Source organism: Castanea sativa, chromosome 7 (genome assembly GCF_040712315.1).
Source record: "Castanea sativa cultivar Marrone di Chiusa Pesio chromosome 7, ASM4071231v1".
In the NCBI taxonomy this organism is placed as follows: Eukaryota; Viridiplantae; Streptophyta; class Magnoliopsida; order Fagales; family Fagaceae; genus Castanea; species Castanea sativa.
Window position 1 is genome coordinate 38,413,322 of NC_134019.1, and position 21,381 is coordinate 38,434,702.

Genomic DNA, 21,381 nt, shown 5'->3' on the forward strand with positions numbered 1-21,381 from the left:
CCCCTTCTTGCGAAAATCCTACAAGCCTAATGCAAGCAAAGCCCAATTTATTCTTGGACCCAATTCATATAATCTCATTTTATTTTCTTTTGCATGGCCCAAGCTTAAATGCAAGCTAAGCCCAATTATTGTGAATTTTAATAGTGATCCAAGCATCTCAAGTGTGAAAATAATATTAAACTTACTTCTAACAACGACACCGTTTCATTGTTTTCCATTAATCAATCTCCTTCCTTATCTATCGTTTTCCTTGGGGAGAGGAAGGCACAGTGCAAGAGATATGCTTTCCTCAATTAACCATCCTTTGCTCTGCCCTTCATTACCAAAACATGGTACCTCTCTTTCCCAACATAGTGTTTATCATTTAATAATAATCTATATTCTAGTTTTTGTATGACTTTCCTCTTTGCTAAATTTGGCTTAGTTTTCATTATTTAGCTTCAATTATGACCACCAACTCATTATCTAGTCACAACTTGAACACACAGCAATGGGTTTTTTGTTGTTGTTGAAATTAGTTGCTGCTCTGCTCTGCTGAAGCTATAAATTCAAATTGCTGCAATGAAGTGCCACTTGTTTAGTTTTTAAGGTGTTAACATATATGATATTGATGTGGCAGGATATTGTAGTTCAAGAACTAGGATATGTAATATTGTGAGGAAAAAAAGAGCAAGAACAATGGCTTTTGCAAGCAATGAAGGTAACTCAGAAGTGGGTGTTCAAGTTGGGGAGCAGCTTTATCTTGGGTTGGACTTTGGGACTTCTGGTGCTAGGTTTGCACTCATCGACAGGGGAGGGACAATTCATGCCCAAGGGAAGAGAGAATATCCGCTATATAAGGTATAATAGTTTGTTGGAATTTTAGGAGTGATGCTAGAGATGGCACCAACGAATCACATATATTGTCTCGTCAGTTTTAAGCGTTTTGTAAACGTTGGTAGTAGCTTTAGTATTTGCCTTCATAGAACAATGCTAGGGATAATTTTTTTCACAACCTATTTCACAACTTGCTGAGGCGGTAAGTTGTGATTGGTACAAAATCGCATCTATATGGACCCACTATTGACACCATTTTTATGGGGGTAAGGATTTGCTGCAAACTAAGTGCAGCAACTCTTGCAAAAATGCACACGTGTCAATGTATATTTAAATGAAAACTTCCATGTCAAGATTGAATTTTTCACCGGCCACGTGAGTACATGACATGTGTGCATTTTGCAGTAGTTGTTGCAACTTAGTTTGCAGCAAATCTTTGCCCTTTCTATTGTGCTTCAGTTATATGTCAAGTAGCGCTTGCAAAAAAGGTAGTGAATTTTTTTTTGTATCACTTATTGATACTCATAGTGTGTGCCTGCCCAAAAGTCTAGTACCATATTAGATTGTTTCTGGGGTCTTAGTGCCACATAGGATAATGATGGGCGATTGGTTAATATAATGTTGTTGGGCCTAAATCTTTTGGGTTAAGGCTTAAGTTACTGAATTAAGGTGGTATCCTAATATATTATGTGAAATCCTCGCAAAGAGATTATCCATGATGTTAACTCCCAGTTACTTGCATTTGTTGGATGGTGAAACTTCACTCACGTAGATGTACAAATGGACAGTCTAACAACATCCTTTGTGAAAGTGAGAACAAATGAATGTTTGTGAGTACATTTAGCAATCAAATTTTTGAGTATTAGTGCGGGTGAAGTTGAATGCCTTAGCATCTAGACTGCACAATATTGGTCATGGTAGTGTCCTTAACATTTGGATGAGTTTTTATTACAGAATAAAATGGTCTTGGATGTTTAGTAACAAGGACCAAGTAATTTGTTGGATAAAAGTTTATACCAGATGTTGTCTATTTAATATGAATTTTGCATACAAGTTGCATATATTAACGAAGCTTCCTACAGCTAGAATTTCTCATCATAATAGAATAGATTCTAAAGTAGATCATAATGATATTTTTACTACTGCAACAACATTCATTACCTAGGTAAATTGAGAATCTTGTTTCTGTTGTCTAGAAAGAGAAAAGAAACAGTGGACTGGGTGCATTCTTGGAAACAGACACTTTTCTTGCTACTTGAAGATATTCCATTTCATCTTCGCCAAATTATTGCTTCCATTTCCATTGATGGGACTTCTGCAACTACCATGATTTTAGACAGGTGGATACCTTACTGATTTGTCCTATATCATTGCGTTGTTCTCCTTTTCCATGTCAAGATGCATTTGAAGTAGGCCTCTGAATTTGGTACTGCAGCACAACAGGAGAACCATTATGGAGACCTTTTCTCTACAATGAGAGTTGTCCCGATGCTTTGCCAATAGTAAAGTCTATTGCTCCTGAAAACCATACAGTTTGCTCTGGGTCCTCAACTCTATGCAAGCTTGTCTCATGGTGGAACACTGCCGATTCAAATAAAGAATCTGCAGCATTGTTGCATCAAGCAGATTGGTTATTGTGGCTTCTTCATGGAAATCTTGGAGTGACTGATTACAATAATGCTTTGAAGGTATTTGGATTAATTCTTTCCAGTTTGGACCTTCTACCTCTACCACTTGTCAATAATCAAATTCTGTGTTGGAAATTTTATTTTGATTGTTCTTTATCTTTCAAAGGTTGGCTATGATCCTGAACTTGACTCTTATCCACCTTGGCTGCTCTCTCAGTCGTATTCTCAACTTTTACCTTCTGTTAAAGCTCCTGGAACTCCAATTGGTGTCCTAAAAGAAGACATTAGAACACAATATGGTAAGTTTTCAGTCCTTTTTAGTAGCCTGGTAATGAAGGCAACATTGTACTTTTCTTCTTAAGGCACAATTTTTATATACACAAGTATCAATTAGAAGCTTGGTCAAATTGTTATTTGCTCGGAACTAACAATTTAGGTAATACATTTCATTTGAAGAATGTTACTTTATTTAAAAAAATTCCATTAGAAGATTTCATGTAATTCAATTTTACAAAATACATCTATGCAGGTTTTGCAAAAGATTGTGTTGTATGCACGGGAACCACTGATAGTATAGCTGCCTTTCTTGCAGCTCGTGCAACAAAACCAGGGAAAGCTGTGAGATATCTGCTAGATTTACCTTTCTCCTTTATTCAGTAAGGAAATTGTAACACATGTTTAAGCTTGCCATACAGGCAGGGTTCTATTGGTACAAATCATGACCTGTACCATATCTCTTTAAACCTGCAACTAAAACATGACATTTCCTCTTATCTGAAGTTTTCACGAATTTTATGTTTGTTATTTTTGTATGTTAGACCTGTACCATATCGCTTTATAATGATGCAATTAAGCTGTTATCTGAAGTTTTCATGAATTTTATGTTTGTTATTTTTGTATTTAGGTCACTTCTTTGGGTTCAACACTTGCTATTAAACTTCTGAGCACCAGTAGGGTCGATGATGCCCGATATGGAGTGTATAGTCATCGTCTTGATGATAAGTGGCTTGTTGGAGGTGCTTCAAATACTGGTGGAGCTGTTCTTCGACAACTTTTTACTGATGAGCAGTTGGAGAACTTGAGCGAACAGATTAATCCCATGAAGACCTCTCCACTAGATTACTACCCTCTCCCAACAGTTGGAGAGAGATTTCCCATGGCAGATCCAAAGATGGCCCCTAGGTAATAAATATTTTCCTAACTTTTTGATGAAGCCTTGGAAGAGTAATCTGAAAGCTAATAGAATCTCATATTTATATCCTAATACTTTTTGTATATGTGTGAATCTTCACTTTTGAGAAGCATTCTCTAATAATTTGCACATTAATGTATTTGCATTATTGCAAGTTTTGACTAACAGCACAGTATGTTCAGGATAATTTGTGACTACACAAAGGTTCATGGTAGGAAATATGAATAAAAAACTGTAAATTGAAAGGCCAGGAAAATATTCACAAAATTAAGAGACCTACTTGGAGCTTGGTCATCTGCCATTTAGGATTGATACTTCTTATTCTTCTCTCTCTCTCTCTCTCTCTCTCTCATATTTTTACAATTTTTTTTTGAGAATTTATGTCATATTCTTGGTACACATGTTTGGGAGTCACTGCCCTCCTCCCTTCTCATGACTTCTGCAGATATTGGATAACTAAATCTTGCTTTTGAGTATAATCTGGCTGAAAAAAAGAGAGACATAGGCATGTAGCTGATAGCAGACATCTGAATCTGGTGATTTCTGCATTCTAATTCTTTAAGTTTGTGGATTTTTGTCTGTATTACAGCAACCATAGCCGGTAGACTTAAAGCAAGGGGGCATTTTTGTTTTATGATACCGGGGTGTGAACTGCAAAATATTAACAGGGGGAAAAAGAAGACAAATTGCCTTATGGTCTTCTGTATGTAGTGATTTGTTGGTGTTCTACCATTATTTTTTAGACTATTTGCATGTCCTGATTATAGGTAAATTTCTGTTGTTTTTAGTTTAATTTAGAAGGTCCCTAGTTTTACATGATCTTTCAAAAAATGAAGTATGACAGAAAGTAACCCGATCAAAAGTAGAAATAATATTGTCTATTTGTTTGAGATGAGGTGTCTTACCGAAATAACCACCCAAATTGCATAGGCTTTATTACACATTTCTTTAAAAAGATCAAAGCTTTTTCATCTCCTAGTTCAACATTTGTATGGCCATGCCAGATGAGATTTTTGAGTGTTACTTGAGTAATTGTTAGCTGTGGCTTTGGGAAATACTTTATTTTCCCTTTTTGGTAATTAATTAATCCTTTTAATGATATGATTCAGATTTGACAAATTGGACTTCGTTATTATAATTTAATTCCAGAATGCAACAACTAACAAGTAGAGGGGATATGTTTCTACATTTAAGTATTTATATACTGTTTTGAATGTGTTTAGAATAATAATAGGCATACATGAGTGAACTTGAATTACTTGGCAGTTATGTAGGACGCAGAGTTATATTGATTTGTTAATTTCTATATTGTAAATGAGATATGTCAGTAGTGAGACATTTGAAACACTAAACAACAAAGATAGTCAATTGATTATTGAATGTTACTGTCCATGGTCTGTCCATTGATGTGATGCAGTTAGACATTGATCTGTTTTGAGAAAGCTGAGATAACCCTCCAGCGCTTTCCCTGCCAGACCCAGTACACACACACTAGCACACATTCATCTCTTTGTGCATAAAGCAAGCTCCTGAATTTAGGTCGATTGAATTAGTTCTCATTTTTGTGCAGGTTACACCCTCGACCAGAAAGTGATGTTGAGTACTTGCATGGGATTTTAGAATCAATTGCACGTATTGAGGTATGAGGACTCCCATCTAATTTGTTTTTAACTTTCTTGCATATTGGTAAAGAGGAAATATGTAATCTTCAACTGGAAACTAATGACGTGGACGTGTATTATTATATAATATTCAGGCAAAGGCTTATAGCTTATTGAAGGATCTAGGCGCAACCCAAGTTGAAGAAGTGTTCACGGCTGGAGGTGGTGCAAAAAATGAGAAATGGACAAAGATTCGAGAGAGGGTACTTGGTTTGCCTGTGAGTCGTGCAATTCAAACAGAGGCTGCTTATGGAGCTGCTTTATTGGCATTGAAGGGTGCCCAACAATGCGTCCAGTAAGTAGGGCTGTAAACAAGCCGAGCTGTGTTGAGTAGGGAATGTTCAAGCAAGCAGAATGTTCAAGCTTGGCTTGAACTTGATACAAGCCTACAAATAATGTTCAAGCTTGAGCTTGTTATAAAGTATAAAAGCTTGAGCTCGGCTTGGTTCATTAGTCAAGCCAAGCTCGAGCTCTATATCAAGCCCAAACTCAAGTTCAATATCATGTTTTTGAGCTTGAGATCCAACACAAATATATTATCAAGCCTCTATCAAGTTTATTATCTAGCTTATTTGGTTTGGATGAGTGATCTCAACTTATAATTAATTAAAGTCTTAAAAGAATATGAGTTTACTCGTCAAGCTTATATCAATTTCATTATCAAACCCATAAATAAGCCTAGACGCAACTTGTTATGTTACTTTTGTATTGAGTCTTGGTGTTCACAAGCTTGTTCATGAACAATATTTTTTACTCGGGCTTGGTTCGTTAAATAAACAAGCCTAAAACTAAAGCTTAAGCTTGACTTGTTTATAAACAAATAAATATGAATGAGCTTTTTATCGAAATAAACTCGAGCTGTTTATGAACGGTTTGGTTCATTTACAGCTCAACCAGTAAGAGCAGGGTGGAAGGGATAGACCAGGTAGATGGCAATGGAGTGAAGGTAACAGAGGAGAAACCCAACATTAAGTGATGATTCTTATTAAGGTGTTTATTTCTTCTGTAGACGTTCTTCTGGTGAATAGCACCGGTTTATGATATCATGATGGATTTATCTTTTGTTGTGATCATATCTCATATTTATTGAACATAAATTTGCACCATTTTTCTTGAGATAAATGCATCTATAAAGAAAAAAAGTAACGAGTTTTTTTCTTCTTAAAATTTCTTATTAAAATAGGTGGAAAAGTATTTATTGTTGGATATAGGGGAAGGATATAATTTACACCCTCATCTTCAACTTTTTTCCATTATGGACTCGCACATTATGCCAATATGGAGATTATAGAGATTCTATTTTTCATTCAACAAGTGGGGTAAGGGATTCAAATCCAAGTTTTATTTGTCGACGCACGCAGTCTACAGTTCACATAAGGTGGCCTGGGGGGTTGTTAAGTGTAGAGGGAAAGTTTTGGAGCCATGGACGACTCCTCCAGGTTTTGCTAAGATCAACTTTGACACAACTGTGAGATACTCCTCGACTCACTTTACCTCCTTTGTGTTCTACTCTTATATCCCATTTGTCTATTGCTTCTGTTACTGTGGATATTTGGGTAGTTCTAAACTCTTTTGCTTTTTGGAAAGCCTCTTGTATTTTGGGATCTGGTCAATTCTTGCTCATGTTATTGCCCGTTGGAATCTTTTTTTGAGAGGAAGGATTTCCATCTCCTTCATTCCAAGTCTTGTTTTGTCCCATTTAGAAGGAGATTGTGACAACACAATTTCAACATTTTTCCATTGTGGACACATCATACCTATATAATTATGAGGATCATGAAGATTTTTTTTCCTTACAGTAAGTGAGACGGAGGATTCAAATGCAAATTCTTTTTCATGGAACAAACTTAATGATACTACTAAATTCACAAGACTCTTAATAGAATTATAAGAAGTTGAATATTTACAGTAGTAAAAAAATCATAACCAGAGTCCCAAACAAATTGCTGTATTTGGGTCTCTATAAAAATTTTCATTAAAATAAGAATTCATTTTCCCCAAATATTAATCAAACAACATTAGAATAATGTATTGAATGGTATATATGCCATATATTACAATCCAACACGCATTGCATCCTTTACAATGCAGGTAACAAATTATGAGCAAGCATAAGTTCAATCAACAATGCTCCTGTTGTCACTCAAGCTCGTCAAGGAATCATTATTTTTGCCCCCACTTTTTAGTCCCAACTAAATGCACATTATTATCTTTATTTTGACTAAATAATGCACATTAAATTATGAACAAGAAGTGTACCTACGTAGTTAATAAAGATAAATCAATATCAACCGCAAGGGATCCGAGCACTTTAACGCTAACAGTTGGAACCTCAGTAGATCTTCCGAGCACTTTAACGTTAACATCTGGGAAAGTCTCTTGTTCATCCAAGCACTCTACCTTCCCATTGGCATTTACCTTAATAGGGTATTTAAGGAGGTGCCCCTGCAATGGCGTAAAGTCCTCGGTCTTGTACTTCCTCCAGTTTTCTTCAGCAATCTTGTTAACACTCTCAATGCAACCCAAAGTTTCAGGCTCCATGAAGTAATCATCTAAAGTCCCCAAATGTTCTGCCCACAGTGACATTCTATATCCATATATCTGCATATGTATTGATCAATGTGGTTAACTTACATAACAAGCAATTCTATGCCCGTGGGTGCGTGCACGCACACACAGATATATATTGATAATGCAATACTTGGGAGTGAGAGGATTTGAACCATAGATGTCTCCGTTGGAGTGTTAACTAGTTGAGTTATAAGACTCTTGCCTCTTAATAACTATTGCACGCATGTGGTGCCAACATTTGAATGATCAATTAAACCAAGGCATTAAATTATTTGAGCTACCTTCGGTACCTCCACCAAAACTTGCAATAGAAACTATAGTACAATGTATATATATGAGGTCTAAATGAATGTACAAACCTGGCCATGTGGGTGACCCTTCCTCTTACCCCAAGTGTGATGGGGTTGATATGCACCCATGGCTATCTCACTGTCTCTTGAACCATCCAACGATCGTTCATTAATATTGGCAGAACCTAATATCACGTACTCATCATCTACAATCATTCCCTTGCCATGTACGTAAACCATAAACCGTTGAAACTTTTGTGAGTTAGAAACCTGCAAGTTGGTCATGAAAAAACTCAGTCACAATTTCTTGTGTATAGTATGGGAAAATGTGATCTTTTTTATTCACTCCTAGAATTCTATTGATGAAATGAGCTAACGCTCATCTACGAGTAAAAAATTAAAATATACAATTTTATGTACATACGCTTGATCAACAAGTAGGATATATTTACATATGTGCAACTTGTATATGGCACTGTTTAATTGTGCTAGCTCAAAATAAAGGAGTAAATATTACTACATCAGTCTTACAAAATATATTACAAATATAAAAAAATTCATACATTTGTTTATTATATATTAAATAGTTACTAATCACATCTATTTCCATATTAACTTGTAAATATTTTGTAGTAAATTAGTAGTAGTTTTAGTATTTTGCTAAATCAAAACAATCACAGTCACACTCATGAGCTTTGGTTAAGCTAGTTCTATCCGTCGATTTTGAAATGAGTTAATTGAATTTTGTACAGACTTATTTGTTGGAATATTTCACATGTAAGTAATGTAGTTAGTTAAGTAGAAGAGTATAATGACAAAAAAAAAGTTGTTAATTGAGCCCAAATTTATAAGCTTAAATTTTTGGGTCAAGTCTTGAAAAAAAAATTTGTGTCAAGTGGTATATATATTATATTATATTAACTAATTGATTAGATTTTCCTTATATTTGTAATGACCCAAGTAAAGACGCTAACTACGTATGTACTATATTCTAGTATAGTACCCAAAGTGAGACTCAACTAAGCATTGTTTTGACTTGATTGGAGTTTGTAGTCTATGATGGCCGAGATACTTTCTCGACTTATGTATGACAACTATATTGCCACATAATCACACCAAATTTTTTCAAGGTTAAACACTTAAACTTATTGTATTTTCTTGTGTTTTGTGCTAGATCTTTGAGGATGTATTTTGTTTTGTGAGGGCATTTTTGTGTCATCTATTTAATCTCTCTACCTTTTAGTAGATCTTTCTTTTAGACACATCATTGTGTGGGTCCTTTTTGGACAGAATCTAGGCCCAAGTAGAAAACAAAGACCCTGAGCCCTTTACTTGTTGTTTTGAGGGATTGGGCTTGATTCATCACAGCTAAATTGACTGATTACGAACCAGATGGTGCATAGAACACGAATTCTACAACACATGCATGCTAACAAACGAGAAATATATGCATAGAACAACAAGAAATAGTAAAGGGGCAAAGTGGTAAAGAAAGACACAAAATAAAGATGTTAAGGGTCCTCAAGACAATGTGAAATATTCCATTACTATCTTAATTGTGTAATACATTATGCTCATTAGGACGTGCTATAAGGTCCAAATGAGTTCAAAAATCATAGACTTAGATGGCTCTTCAGGCCTTTAAGACTTACAAAGTTTAAATCCTTTCGAATCCAAGTTTGCTCTCCAGTGGCTGTTTGAGGCTACCAGACGGTATTTCCCTCTCCTTTCTTTTCTTTTTTGGATTCTAACAGAGTTTTCTCAATGATTTTTGCCCTCATTCACTGTTGCTGACTGCCTTTCACTGTTGGCTGTCCCTCCTTTTTATAGTGTCATTCTAGGGTTTTCGGGGTACCACTGATTCCCCCCATTTGTTCCCTTAGGTATTAGAACCAATGTTGTGCTAGCAACATTGGTGGCTGGTCCTTTCCTCATTTCTCATAATTTTCTTCTTTTGGTGCTTCTTCCCCAACAGTCTCTTGCCGTTTTTCTATTTTGGGGTGTCTTTAGAGAGCTGACTTTTGGCCCTTCTTCCTTCAAAGCTTCTGAACCTCACTTTTTTAAATTCAGCTTTCGGCTCCCTTCCCCTTTGTCATTTTTCCCAAGTTATTTGATTCCTTCCTGCCAGATTGAAGATTTCCCAGCCACTTCCCTTCACGGTTCTTCTTTTGGGGTTCCCCAATGTACCAGCCCCTTGTTCATGAATTATTGGTTCCCAAACCTTCTGATTTCATTCTGCATCATTGGGTGGCTGATAGGGACATATCTATTCTCCTTCCTTGTGTTTCTTGGTGCCCCCCTTTGAGCTGTCTTAATCTAACCTTGGTTTTGCTGCATGTCTCGAGGATCCCGAGCTCCTAGCATTCCCCAAATATCCCGGCCCTGTTCTTACCACTGGGCTCCCTAGCGATTTTCTAGACCTTGGCGGGCTGGGTTTTTTTTCTTCCCTTTGTTTCATGAGTTCTAAGGATTACCCATTCAGGGGTTTGGGTTCTTCCTTAAAACCCTTAATGAATTTGAGCCTACCATCTTTTATTTATTTATTGCGGGCTCAAGTATTTTGTTATTTTTATGGAGTTCAATTCTCTGTGCCCTTTTTGGGCCTTGGCGCAACATTGTGACTTTTTAGACCTCAACACCTATTAACATAGGCCTACAAAAGAATCAATAAATATTTATGTTTCCTATTTGATTGCTTCTTCTATCTTTCTATTTTTTTTTTAAACACTTGAACTTATTGTAGTTTCATGTGTTTTGTGCTAGATCTCTGAGGATGTATTTTGTTTTGTGAGGGCGTTTTCATGTCATCTACTTAATCTCTCTACCTTTAAGTAGATCTTTCTTTTAGACACCCAATTAACATAGGCCTACGAAAGAATCAATAAATATTTGTGTTTCCTATTTGATTGCTTTTTCTATCTTTCTATTCTATTTTCACATAAAATCATATATGTATTAAAAGTTAAAACTTCTGCTATCTCAAAAAAAAAAAAAAAATTACTGGCCAAAACTTTCACAGAGCATGATACCTTCTCTGCCTTCTTGACAGATTGATTAGGTGGAGCTGACACTTCTTTGGGCAGTTCTTCCCGCTTACCAAGACAATAGAAATTCAGGTAGTCTTGGGGATGTGAGTCTTCAAGATGCATGGAATTCAACTCTCGTGCTATGATTCCATACATCATTTGCATTGTCTGGCTCTGAGAACAGCAAAAGAACAAGATAATAATATGGAATTTAATATTACAATGATCAAATAATGTAACACTGTAACTACTAACTACATTACCCCATGCAGGGAGGAAAACTATTATCTACTTGATTTAACGTTTTGGACAACCATGCAAGGTTCAATAAGTAGGAGGAAAATAATGTAAATGCTAATTGGTTAAAGAATTGTGAATGTTACCTGCCAAAATAGCACTTCTTCTGTGACCATGCGCACTGTACCTTCGGGGCACATTGGTATGACAATGTAAACCGCAAATCTCTCCTTTGCTCTAATCTTACTAGCAATCTTTAATGCCAGCTCCATTGGAATTAAATTATTGGCACCTGATCAAACCCAAAAAAGAGTCATTGAAGTAAGAGTTTGATGAATAAGAAGGAAAAAAAGAATAGAAGCCATTGGAACGTTGAGTTTGAGCATTTTATAGAGAGAGCAAATGGCCAGGTTATAATATTACTAATTGTGGAGATTGGGTCTATGACCTGGGTCTTTGTCAGATTGCCATGCATATGAAGATCCAAGAAAGAATTGATTCTCAATGTATATAAAATGCTGGGCAGATCTAATTGCCTGGATGTACGCTGATTGAATGCTCTTCTCTACAACCAAATTCTACAACAGAAGTGAAAGGCAGAGAAATTATAATGGAAAGTGTGGTGAAATGTACTAACAATTTTCCTATCAGAATTTAAGGCAATTAATTGGCTGCTAGCTCTGTACTTATTTATAACTAAAAGTAGGAATGAAGAATCAATATATCATTATCACTTAGAAAATAGTAAACCTGAGTTGCAGGAAATATTTCCAAACACCCTGAATCAACTGAGCGGAAAACCTGCCAATTTTAGAATGAACAGCTAAAGAATTAAGTAGAACTAAATGAATATATGTAATAAATTATAGGTTTAATTCCCATTTTAGCTCCTAACCTTGGTTTTATGTTTAAAAATGGTCCATAACATTTTAAATGTGCCATTTTACTCTTTCATTTTTTGATATATTGTGTCAAAATAGTCACTACCATTAAGTAGCGCATAGCAAAATCCAACATAACATATAGTGTTATTAAAATAATATTTTTAATTATAAATGAATGCCTTGTGTGACCTTTGTTATAGGGAATTTTTTTTTAAACCTTTTGATGTGTCAAAATAATTATGTGGCTTTTATATTTTTCCGTGTTCAAAGGTGGTATAGTGTTTATCATAAATCAGATATACGAAGGCTTCATGAATGGCAATGCTTTGGTACAATTGCTTCAAGGTCTGTAACATGCCGTTCATAATTAAATTGATTTGGGGTTTGGATGGTCTGATGTTAAGGGAGTAAAAAAGGCTGTGGAAAATTATGATAGATCAGGAAAAAGATTTAAAATTCATGACTTTGTCCTTTTCTAGTCACTCATATCTTCACTCTTGCTACCAAAAATATCTTCCTTCACTTTCAAGGAAAAAATATACCCTTTAGTGGGTATATGCAACGACAATTGAGATTAGGCACAATTTATATGCAGTCAATATATATATAAAAGTAAAGAACTCATGCGAGAGAGCATGAGGTTCTGTCAAGTGGCGCTTTCTATAGCTCTTTTATTTAATCCATCAATCTTTTTTCTTTTTTGTTTTTTAGGTTTTCTTGGTTTTTTTTTTTGTTTTTGTTTTTTTTTTTTTTTTTGTTTCAAGTTTTTACACCTCATTTGTTATTACTCCTCACTCCTCTAACGTTTAAACTTTCAAGTATACCATTAATTCAGCCCTGCGTCTAACCCTTCATTTGCCTACCCCTTGCAATTATCCAAGTTACATTTTAGGCTTTACCATACTTCCAGCCCTGAGTCTTAACAAAAATCTCAACAATTTCTATAATTTTTTCATCTCTCTTGCCTCTCCTCTTCACTCTGCAACATCACCACCATATCTTCATCACCATTGCCAAACAAATCTACAACTTCACCATCATCCCTTGAGCCAAACTGAAAAAATTTCACAGCAGAAACTGAAAACCCAAAACCCACCATTTAGCCAAATTGAAATCCTAAACCACCTACGACCACCACCAAACAGCCCAAATCTCCACCATTGTCACCCATGCCACGTTGTCGCCAATCTACAAAGGATCCAATCATATCCAATGGCTCTCTCTCCACAGTTTGCACATTTGCCAAAATCACAAATGTATCATCAGAATTGGAGTATTCCTTTGAAGCCAGTTTTATTTTACCCTGTTGTTTTCTTTGGGATGTTATTTTTAATGTTTTCAACTAGAAGGAACTTTTCTTTTTTAATTAATAATTATTTATAATTTTAAGGCATGCAAAATTAATGAAGTTTTCTATGTATGATGAAGGATTGAAGATTTGAAAGCTTTAAGGGATCATCCAAATTTATATGTTGTAATTACTTTGAACCATTGTGGTTTGTGACTTTCAAATTACTGCATATTGCAAATGGTCATGTTGCTATTAGCTTGGGATACATACAAAAAATAACAGAGTGTTTTCAAATCTAAACTTGACAAATTTGGCACTAACTGCACTCACTAGAATTTTAGTTTTAATTTTGAACTTTAATAGGATTTGATTAAAAATTGACATTGAAATAGGAGTGTTTTTTTATATTTTTAATTTTTTTTATTTCTCATTATTTCAATTCAATAATTATAACAGATATATGTATGCAATTTATAATTGTTGCTTTTTATGATAAACTCATTATTAATAAAGTTCTATAACAATTATGCTATAATACATGTACAACATTCTTCAAAATTATCTTATATAAAACATTATAACATTATCCGTGTATCGCACGGATAATTTACTAGTTACTCTTAATGATTGAGATTGAAAATTGAAAAAAAAAAAAAAAAACTTTCAGTCTCAATCTTTGAATCAAAAAAGTTCAAAAGTAAAAATATTTTGTGAGAGGAATGGAGCTAATTGCACCCATGTAATATCCTAAGTTGCACGGGTCCTAATCCATTGGTAGGAACTATTTTGACACAAATTCACAATATTAAAGACTGAAATAACAAATTTGAAATGTTAAGGACCATTTTAAAACATAAAACAAAAGTAAAGAACAAAAATAAGGATTAAACCTAATCGTATAAGCTTTATTTCAAGAAGCACATACTAACTACTTTACCTGAACATGCCAGTTTTCTGGGTCATCTTCTTTGGAAACCCAGAATTTAGGGTCGTCATTTGAAATTGATTGGGAAGAACTCGGCATGGGGATGTCTAAGTTCATTAAAACACGAAAAAAGATTTTGCAGCACTTCTTAAGCCCTGACGACCATTTTGCAGCTTTGCCCCAAAGCTGCTCAAAAGTAGTGAGCACATCATACGCAGCAGGCCCTTCTATCTTGCAATGTAAATCATGCCATGGTTGCCTTGGACGCTGAGCTCCTGCCTATTATTTGTGAAGAAACGAGAAAGAAAGATCATCCAATTTGTGAGCCATGATGTGGTTTTGAACCCAAGTTCTCCCCAAGGGTAGAGATGGTGGATTAGTGGCGGAGCCAACTTGGAGGGGTATGCTTTTTATTTCTATTTTTAATGTTAATATAGGTATAGTTGTAAGTTTTTTTTTTCTTTCTTTCTTTTAAACCCTGAATTTTTTTCAATATTTATATTATAAGCATATAAGGTTTAAATCACATGAATTGGTTTATAAGTATAGTGAATTCCAATGATAATATTCCAAGCGCAATATGGATGAAAGTGGCGTGACCAAAGCATTTGTAAATCTTCAGCAAAAAAAAAGAAAAAAAGAAGCATTTGTAAATCAAATGATTCTGATTACAAATTTTAAAATATGAGGGGTGATTAGAAAATATTTATCAAAGGTGGAATTATATATGTAAATTTTATTTATTTATTTTCAAATATTTGAATCTTACACAAAGAGATTATTTTTTAAGGATAATTAGGATAAGGAGTCAGGACAATCCTGGCTCTCTCCCATCCAACTTTTTTGGCTAAGTCACAAAGATGGTGGATTGAGGGGTGAAATTGCACAACCAATCTTGCCAAAATTTTCAAAGTTTATGTAGTAAAACTTAAATCCCCCCAACCCCAAAGTTTATGGATTTCTTTTATATTTTTCTTTTTTATATGTCAAATAAAGTTTATGGATTTCTTTTATATATTTCTTTTTTATATGTCAAATTTTATTAAAAAAAGATAAGAAAAATATTTCATATTTTATCAATGATTTTTAAAATTAAAGTTCAAAACCTACAAAAGGTTGAAGAAAAAAGAAATAATTTAATCATCTCCAATAAATTTACTTGAAAAGAGAAGAAGAAAAAAATGTAAAAAAAAGCTCAAATTCTTAATGCAATAATTAATTAATCTTCAATAAATTTTTTTCGTTAAGTAATAAAATATAAGGATATATACATAATAAACTCTAAAGTTTAATATTTTTTTTAAAAAAAACATATCGTTTTCAAGTTAACTTTGAATTCAAGTGCATATATATTCTCTTCTAAAAAAAAGTGCATATATATTCATAGTATAGTTTTTTTTAAAGTTACATTTTGATTATATTATGAATTAACCAAAATATCAAAAATCACATGAGCTATACTCAACATTTGGCTAGCTACTAAAAATATTTTCGTGAGAATCATAGATTCAAATTGAAATTAAAAAAAAAAAAATCACAAAGTGTCTTCTTCACGTGTAAAAAAAGCCAAAAAAAAAAAAAATCATAATACATAAACACAGCATAAAATATTGCTTATTATTAACGTGAATCATTTTTATCAATTAATTACGTTTCATGTACTTGCATGCATGTATGCGCATATGTGTTGCTGATGAATTACTTCCCCCTCCCCCCAACAAATAGAGAGAATTGGATGATATAATTTAGTTACAAGACTTTTGACAATAACTTATTCTACTAAAAAGATAATAAAAGTCTTCAAGACATAATAGTAAATACTCACTGGAAGTGTTGGATTACAATAATCGTTCTGATATACAGTGTAACGATCACGAAATAGTCGATGCTCAGGGGTATCATAGCGGCCATCACGAAGGTCTAGACCTCCAATAAAAGCAGTGATCTTCCTTGTATCATCAGATGCTGGCGTATCCACAATCACACATTTCTGATGATGTGAACAGAGAAATTTATTGGCCTGGAGCACCACAAGATAATTGTGAGCAATTTGATTTGCTTAATCATGCATCAAGCTAAGAAATAAAATTCAGGCTTCATTCTAAGCTAAGAAGTGCAATTTTTCGTCTAATTTGTAACCTACCATGTAAGATAAATTTGTATACAAAAGAATTTTGACGGAGCAAGTGAAGCATAGACATGCATTAAGACATTTTCCTTCTCTTAAGTCCAATTAAATGGTCATTAAACTTAAAGTATTCCAAATAATCAGTTTTCTAATATTAAAACATTACACCCTTATCTTGTCCTCCTTCACCTATATACATGTGTGTGTGTATGTTTCTCAAAAAGAAAAAAAAACATTACACCATTGCAAACTCTTAGTGTGATGGTCACTTCACAAGTATAAGTGGTTGTGAGAAGTAGGGGAAATTCAAGTATCCAGAATGAAGTTTCACACACATACACTTAAATTAGACTATAGTAAAATTCTATCTCAAATAAAAAATAATTCAAAAAAATAAAATATTGATTTATTCTAACATTGGAAAAAAATGACACATTTTAAGCATGTTTTGAATTAATCTTCAGTAGAATATCAATACCATAAATTTCCTTGTCAAAGTCACAATTCCTGGTTCACTGTCTAGATATTTGAAAAGGTTTAGCTGACTTCGAGATGTCAATATACATTGGACGGAAGAGTTCTTGAAAAAATTCTGAGTTTCTTCATCATGAGTGTCCATCATACTAAGCTGCATGCAAAGCTCTATGAGTTAAATAATTATTTTGTAAGGGAAAAGTTTAGATATAATACCTTAAGATCTCTAATTAAATTCAAATAAATGATTGTATTGATCAATATAGATTTAATGCAGTTATGTGTTTGAATTATATTAATTTAGTTCCTCAAATTTTAAAAGTTAGTATGATCATTCTTCGATCTCTTTTACATTTGCATTTTATTCAAATCAATAGTTGAAATTGACTTGATTTTGAAAAGTTAACCTTTTCATGACAGTCATTTAAAGTATGCTCCTAGAAAGCACTTGCACAAATACAGGCACGGGTATAAGTTCGGTATAGTATAGTGACACAACATTTTTTGAAATAGTAGTTTACAGGTATAATGGGATACATATATTAATTAGTTATTAAATATATATTTATATATAGTTAAACATTTATTTTTCATAAATACTAAACATATATCAAATACTAAACATATATATTATTAATCGTTTATTTTTTATTAAATTAAGAGTAATAATGGATAATAAATCAAATTCATTACTATTAGAGGATTTTCATAAAACAAATCAAGAATAGAGATATTTATTAATTTTTAAATTTAATATTATTATTTTGAGCATTAATTTTTTTTTCTTGTTTTGTGAGAGAGTATTCAATTCATCTTGTTCTCGTGTCTCCGTTGTGTCTTGCATCTTTTTTTTTTTTTTTTAATTTTTAAAAAATGACACAACTGGGACATGCGTGCAAGAGTGTCCGAAGAGTGTCAAGTGTTCGATGTGTCTAACACAGGTATGACACTCCAAATGAAATAGTTGTGCTTCTTATTTTGTGCTCCTTTTACCTCATTGAATAATTCCTTTAAAAATAAAGCAAAGAGAAAACTAAATAATGAAATTGACTTGATTTTAAAAATCGAAAGTCTAATGAAAAATGACAGGCAATCTAAGGGAAAATAGCTAAAACATATTTTAGTCCTTAAAATTTAATTTGTCATTTTTGTCCTTAAACTTTAACATTAAAATTAAATTGGTTATTCCATCTGTTTTGTCGATGAAAGAAACTACTATTCACATATATAATATGACCCTACTTTACTATATTTAGCGGTAATTAATAGACAACAAAGGTCGGAAGCTCTCTCTAAATAAAAATGTTGAAGTTAAAACACTACAATAACAACAACAGTTAAAAAAAAAAATTATAAACATAACCATGTGAATTTTAATTAATCTAATTAATAAATTTTTTGTCGTCAAATAAAAAATTTATAGAAAATTTAATGTTTAGCTGCTTATAAGTTGAAATTATACGATATTTATCTCATTCAAAAAACAAAAAACTTAAATGCCTTTAATCTTAAAAAGTAAATAAAAAATAAAAATCCTTAAATGCCAATTCACCGTTAGCTCATACCACATCGTTCCAAAGCAAGAGCAAAACTCGAACGCCCTGCTTCGACTTATGCTTGAGCAAATCTCCCAAATTCAAATTCCCAGCACTAGGCAATGGCCTCGTCGGCTCTCTCACCAGCTTCACCTTGTGGTAAATGGACCACCCAACAATGTACACCACTTTTTCTGCCTCTAATATCGCATGGCACATATCCTCCCAACACTTTTCGTGCTCAAACACCTTCCCGTCTTGTAACTTAATCTCCGGCAGCATTGAGTCTGGCACATGCGCGTCTTGATACAGCGTCACAGACCCACCTTTCCGAACCGGGAAGCGACAATCTTGGACTCCAAAATTATCAGGATCAGACGCAATACCATACTGGTACAACGGAGTGTCCTCACAGTTGGTGAATTTCACTTCAATGAAGATAGCGGCATCGGGTTTCATTTGTTTACCGGAACATGGGAACCAATGGCTGATAGCTTCGCCAGTGACAATTTGCTGGACCGAGACAGAAGTGGTTCCTACTGACTTCGTGTTATTAAGGTAATCATTGTACTGCAGGTTAAAGCGGAGCTCCGGTTTGAAGACTGGGTGGGCTAGGGGAATCTGGAGGTGCTCATTCCATTCTGGGCTTCTAGAGTTGTACACTACGGTGCGAGTGCGAGCCAAGTTGAAATCACCGAGCAAAACCGTGACATAAGTGTCTGAGGGGATCTCGAAGCCGCGACCTTTGAGGATTTTCAGATCAAGGTCTCCATGAAGGTACTGCAGCGAGTCTGAATTAGTATTAACTTCTAACATGAGGACCGTAAAATTTCGCGAGAAAGAGAGAGGGTGGTGGGAAAACGAGTTACAAGTGTGTGATCTATTATTATTGTTGTTCCATCCTATATGGATAATAGTGTTGGACACATGAGGAATAATTTCTCCTCGTTTTACACGGTAATTGATTTTCTTTTTCTTCTGCATGAAATCATGGATAGAGTGATTTTATGCCTTTTGAGTTGTGCTAAAGCAATTCTTGTCTTGCGTAAGGACCAGTTCATGATTCTCATGAGAGTGTTCTTTAAATTTGGATCATATAAAAGAAAGAATCTATTGAAGTGAAATGTCACCAATAATGCTATAATATATGATAAAAGATTATTGGAAAAAAATAAAGCTTTTTTTCTTTACATAAATTAATGACTATTAAATACAAAATTATACCGATATATGAACAAATGATAAACTCCAAACTTCAAAGTTATAAATTTCAGCGCCTAAAAGGTTCAAAATTATAACTACAACACAACACAAAGAACAATTTTTCCAACCATTTTCACCGTGGTAACAACACAAGCATACACAATGATGAATAATCTTTCAAACCAAGTTCTAGATTTCTTTGTTGGATGATTTACTAAAAAGGGGATCTCATCATCATAAACAACATTCTCACTCATGTTGTTGCTGGCACGCATATCATTTATGGGAAAGACAAAGAGCATATTTAAGAATTATTAAAGAGAAAAGGGGAAAACATTAGCAACTAAAAAATTGGCAATAAATTGATAAACCAAAACATGATTGACTTGGGTTTAAATCTAAATTTTTTTACATGCTTTGACAAGCTTATTTTATATGGGTTTATTTGGTTTAAAAACTAAAATGGGTAAAATTACAATTATACTTAATATAGGTGAGGTAATTAAAAAAGTCTTATAACTCAGTGGCATTATTTGATTTTCTCAATAAAAGAAAACTTGGCTTGGAATCTCCCTCCCCACTTATTGTAAGAAACAAACAAAAAAACTTAAAAGATGTGATGTGAGACTTTAAATTTTTTTTTAAAATACATAAATAAGCTCGCTTTGAAATTAAAATGGATTTTAAGCAAAAGCAAATGAACCATGCATTAGTCTGAAGTTTAAGAAAGGAATAGTACAATCGAGGTGGCTTTTTTCACTTCGATGGAATGACCCACTTATATTCTTTTTATTATTAATAAAGAAAGGTATTTTAGCCAAAACTTCAAAGAAAGGAATCGTATGATCATGGCGACTTCCTTTCTTTCAATGTGAATGCTCCATTTATACTCAGTTTTAGTAACGAAAGGGACTCTGTAAGCCTATTATTTTCGACAAAGAATTGCATGCTTTTGTGTTGAAGCAATATTTGGCTTGTGTAAACTCAAATATAACTTCTCTTAGGTTTTTTATTTTATTTTTTTTTTATAAACTTATTTTCATTGATTTATTTTACTTAGAAACTATGCTAAGTAAAAGTACAAATAGCCTTAAAATATGCTTAAAAATTATAAATAAGTTGGTAGTGAAAATAAGTTGAATTTTGAGTAAAAAAGCAAATGAACCATTAGCTAGAAGTTCAAGAAAGGAATAGTGCAATTCTATTAGCTTTTCTCCTTTTAATATGATTAGTCCCCTTGTATTCTTTTTAATAATGGAGAAGGGGATTCTAATGTTGCGGAAGCTACAAGAAAACAAACACGTTGGTTTTAGAATGGAAAATAAACTAAACACGTTAACTTCAGAATGAAAACTTCAAATCCATGAGGGATCCCTTGAATTTCCAAGGTGATAGTGTTCTAGAATCTACTAGAGAGAAATAGACAAAGTCTGTATTTTTTATAAATCTAAAAACTGAACTACCATGGAGGCTACAATATGTTTAAATAATAAAAGCAACCCTAGGGTGGCTAGGAAAAC

General features: G+C 33.7%; 2 protein-coding genes across 6 annotated transcripts; one reads left to right on the forward strand and one right to left on the reverse strand.

Annotated features, from left to right (window-relative positions):
* The first annotated feature begins 197 nt into the window (after positions 1-197).
* On the forward strand, positions 198-5,865 carry LOC142605366 (D-ribulose kinase). Of its 5 annotated transcripts, none has more exons than XR_012839017.1 (10): positions 204-332; positions 620-840; positions 2,017-2,156; positions 2,252-2,504; positions 2,611-2,743; positions 2,974-3,062; positions 3,349-3,626; positions 4,082-4,172; positions 5,207-5,276; positions 5,393-5,462. XR_012839017.1 is itself a non-coding variant. In XM_075776833.1 (9 exons), the coding sequence occupies exons 2-9, from the start codon at positions 695-697 to the stop codon at positions 5,594-5,596; spliced, it is 1,317 nt and encodes a 438-aa protein (XP_075632948.1). In that variant the 5' UTR covers positions 198-332; positions 620-694; the 3' UTR covers positions 5,597-5,865. The 5 variants fall into 5 exon arrangements, 3 of the variants coding, with proteins under 3 accessions (XP_075632948.1, XP_075632946.1, XP_075632947.1); XR_012839018.1 differs by lacking the exon at positions 4,082-4,172 and adding an exon at positions 4,226-4,403 and having other exon boundaries at positions 5,393-5,451; XM_075776833.1 differs by lacking the exon at positions 4,082-4,172 and having other exon boundaries at positions 198-332; positions 2,013-2,156; positions 5,393-5,865.
* Positions 5,866-7,301: 1,436 nt separating this feature from the next.
* Positions 7,302-19,517, reverse strand: LOC142642525 (phospholipase D delta-like). The gene is made up of 10 exons (XM_075816898.1): positions 18,689-19,517; positions 17,128-17,277; positions 16,347-16,541; positions 14,534-14,800; positions 12,172-12,222; positions 11,870-11,999; positions 11,568-11,713; positions 11,188-11,358; positions 8,228-8,428; positions 7,302-7,898 (listed from the first exon to the last, which is right to left on the reverse strand). The coding sequence occupies exons 1-10, from the start codon at positions 19,472-19,474 to the stop codon at positions 7,557-7,559; spliced, it is 2,439 nt and encodes an 812-aa protein (XP_075673013.1). The 5' UTR covers positions 19,475-19,517; the 3' UTR covers positions 7,302-7,556.
* Between the last annotated feature and the right edge of the window lie 1,864 nt (positions 19,518-21,381).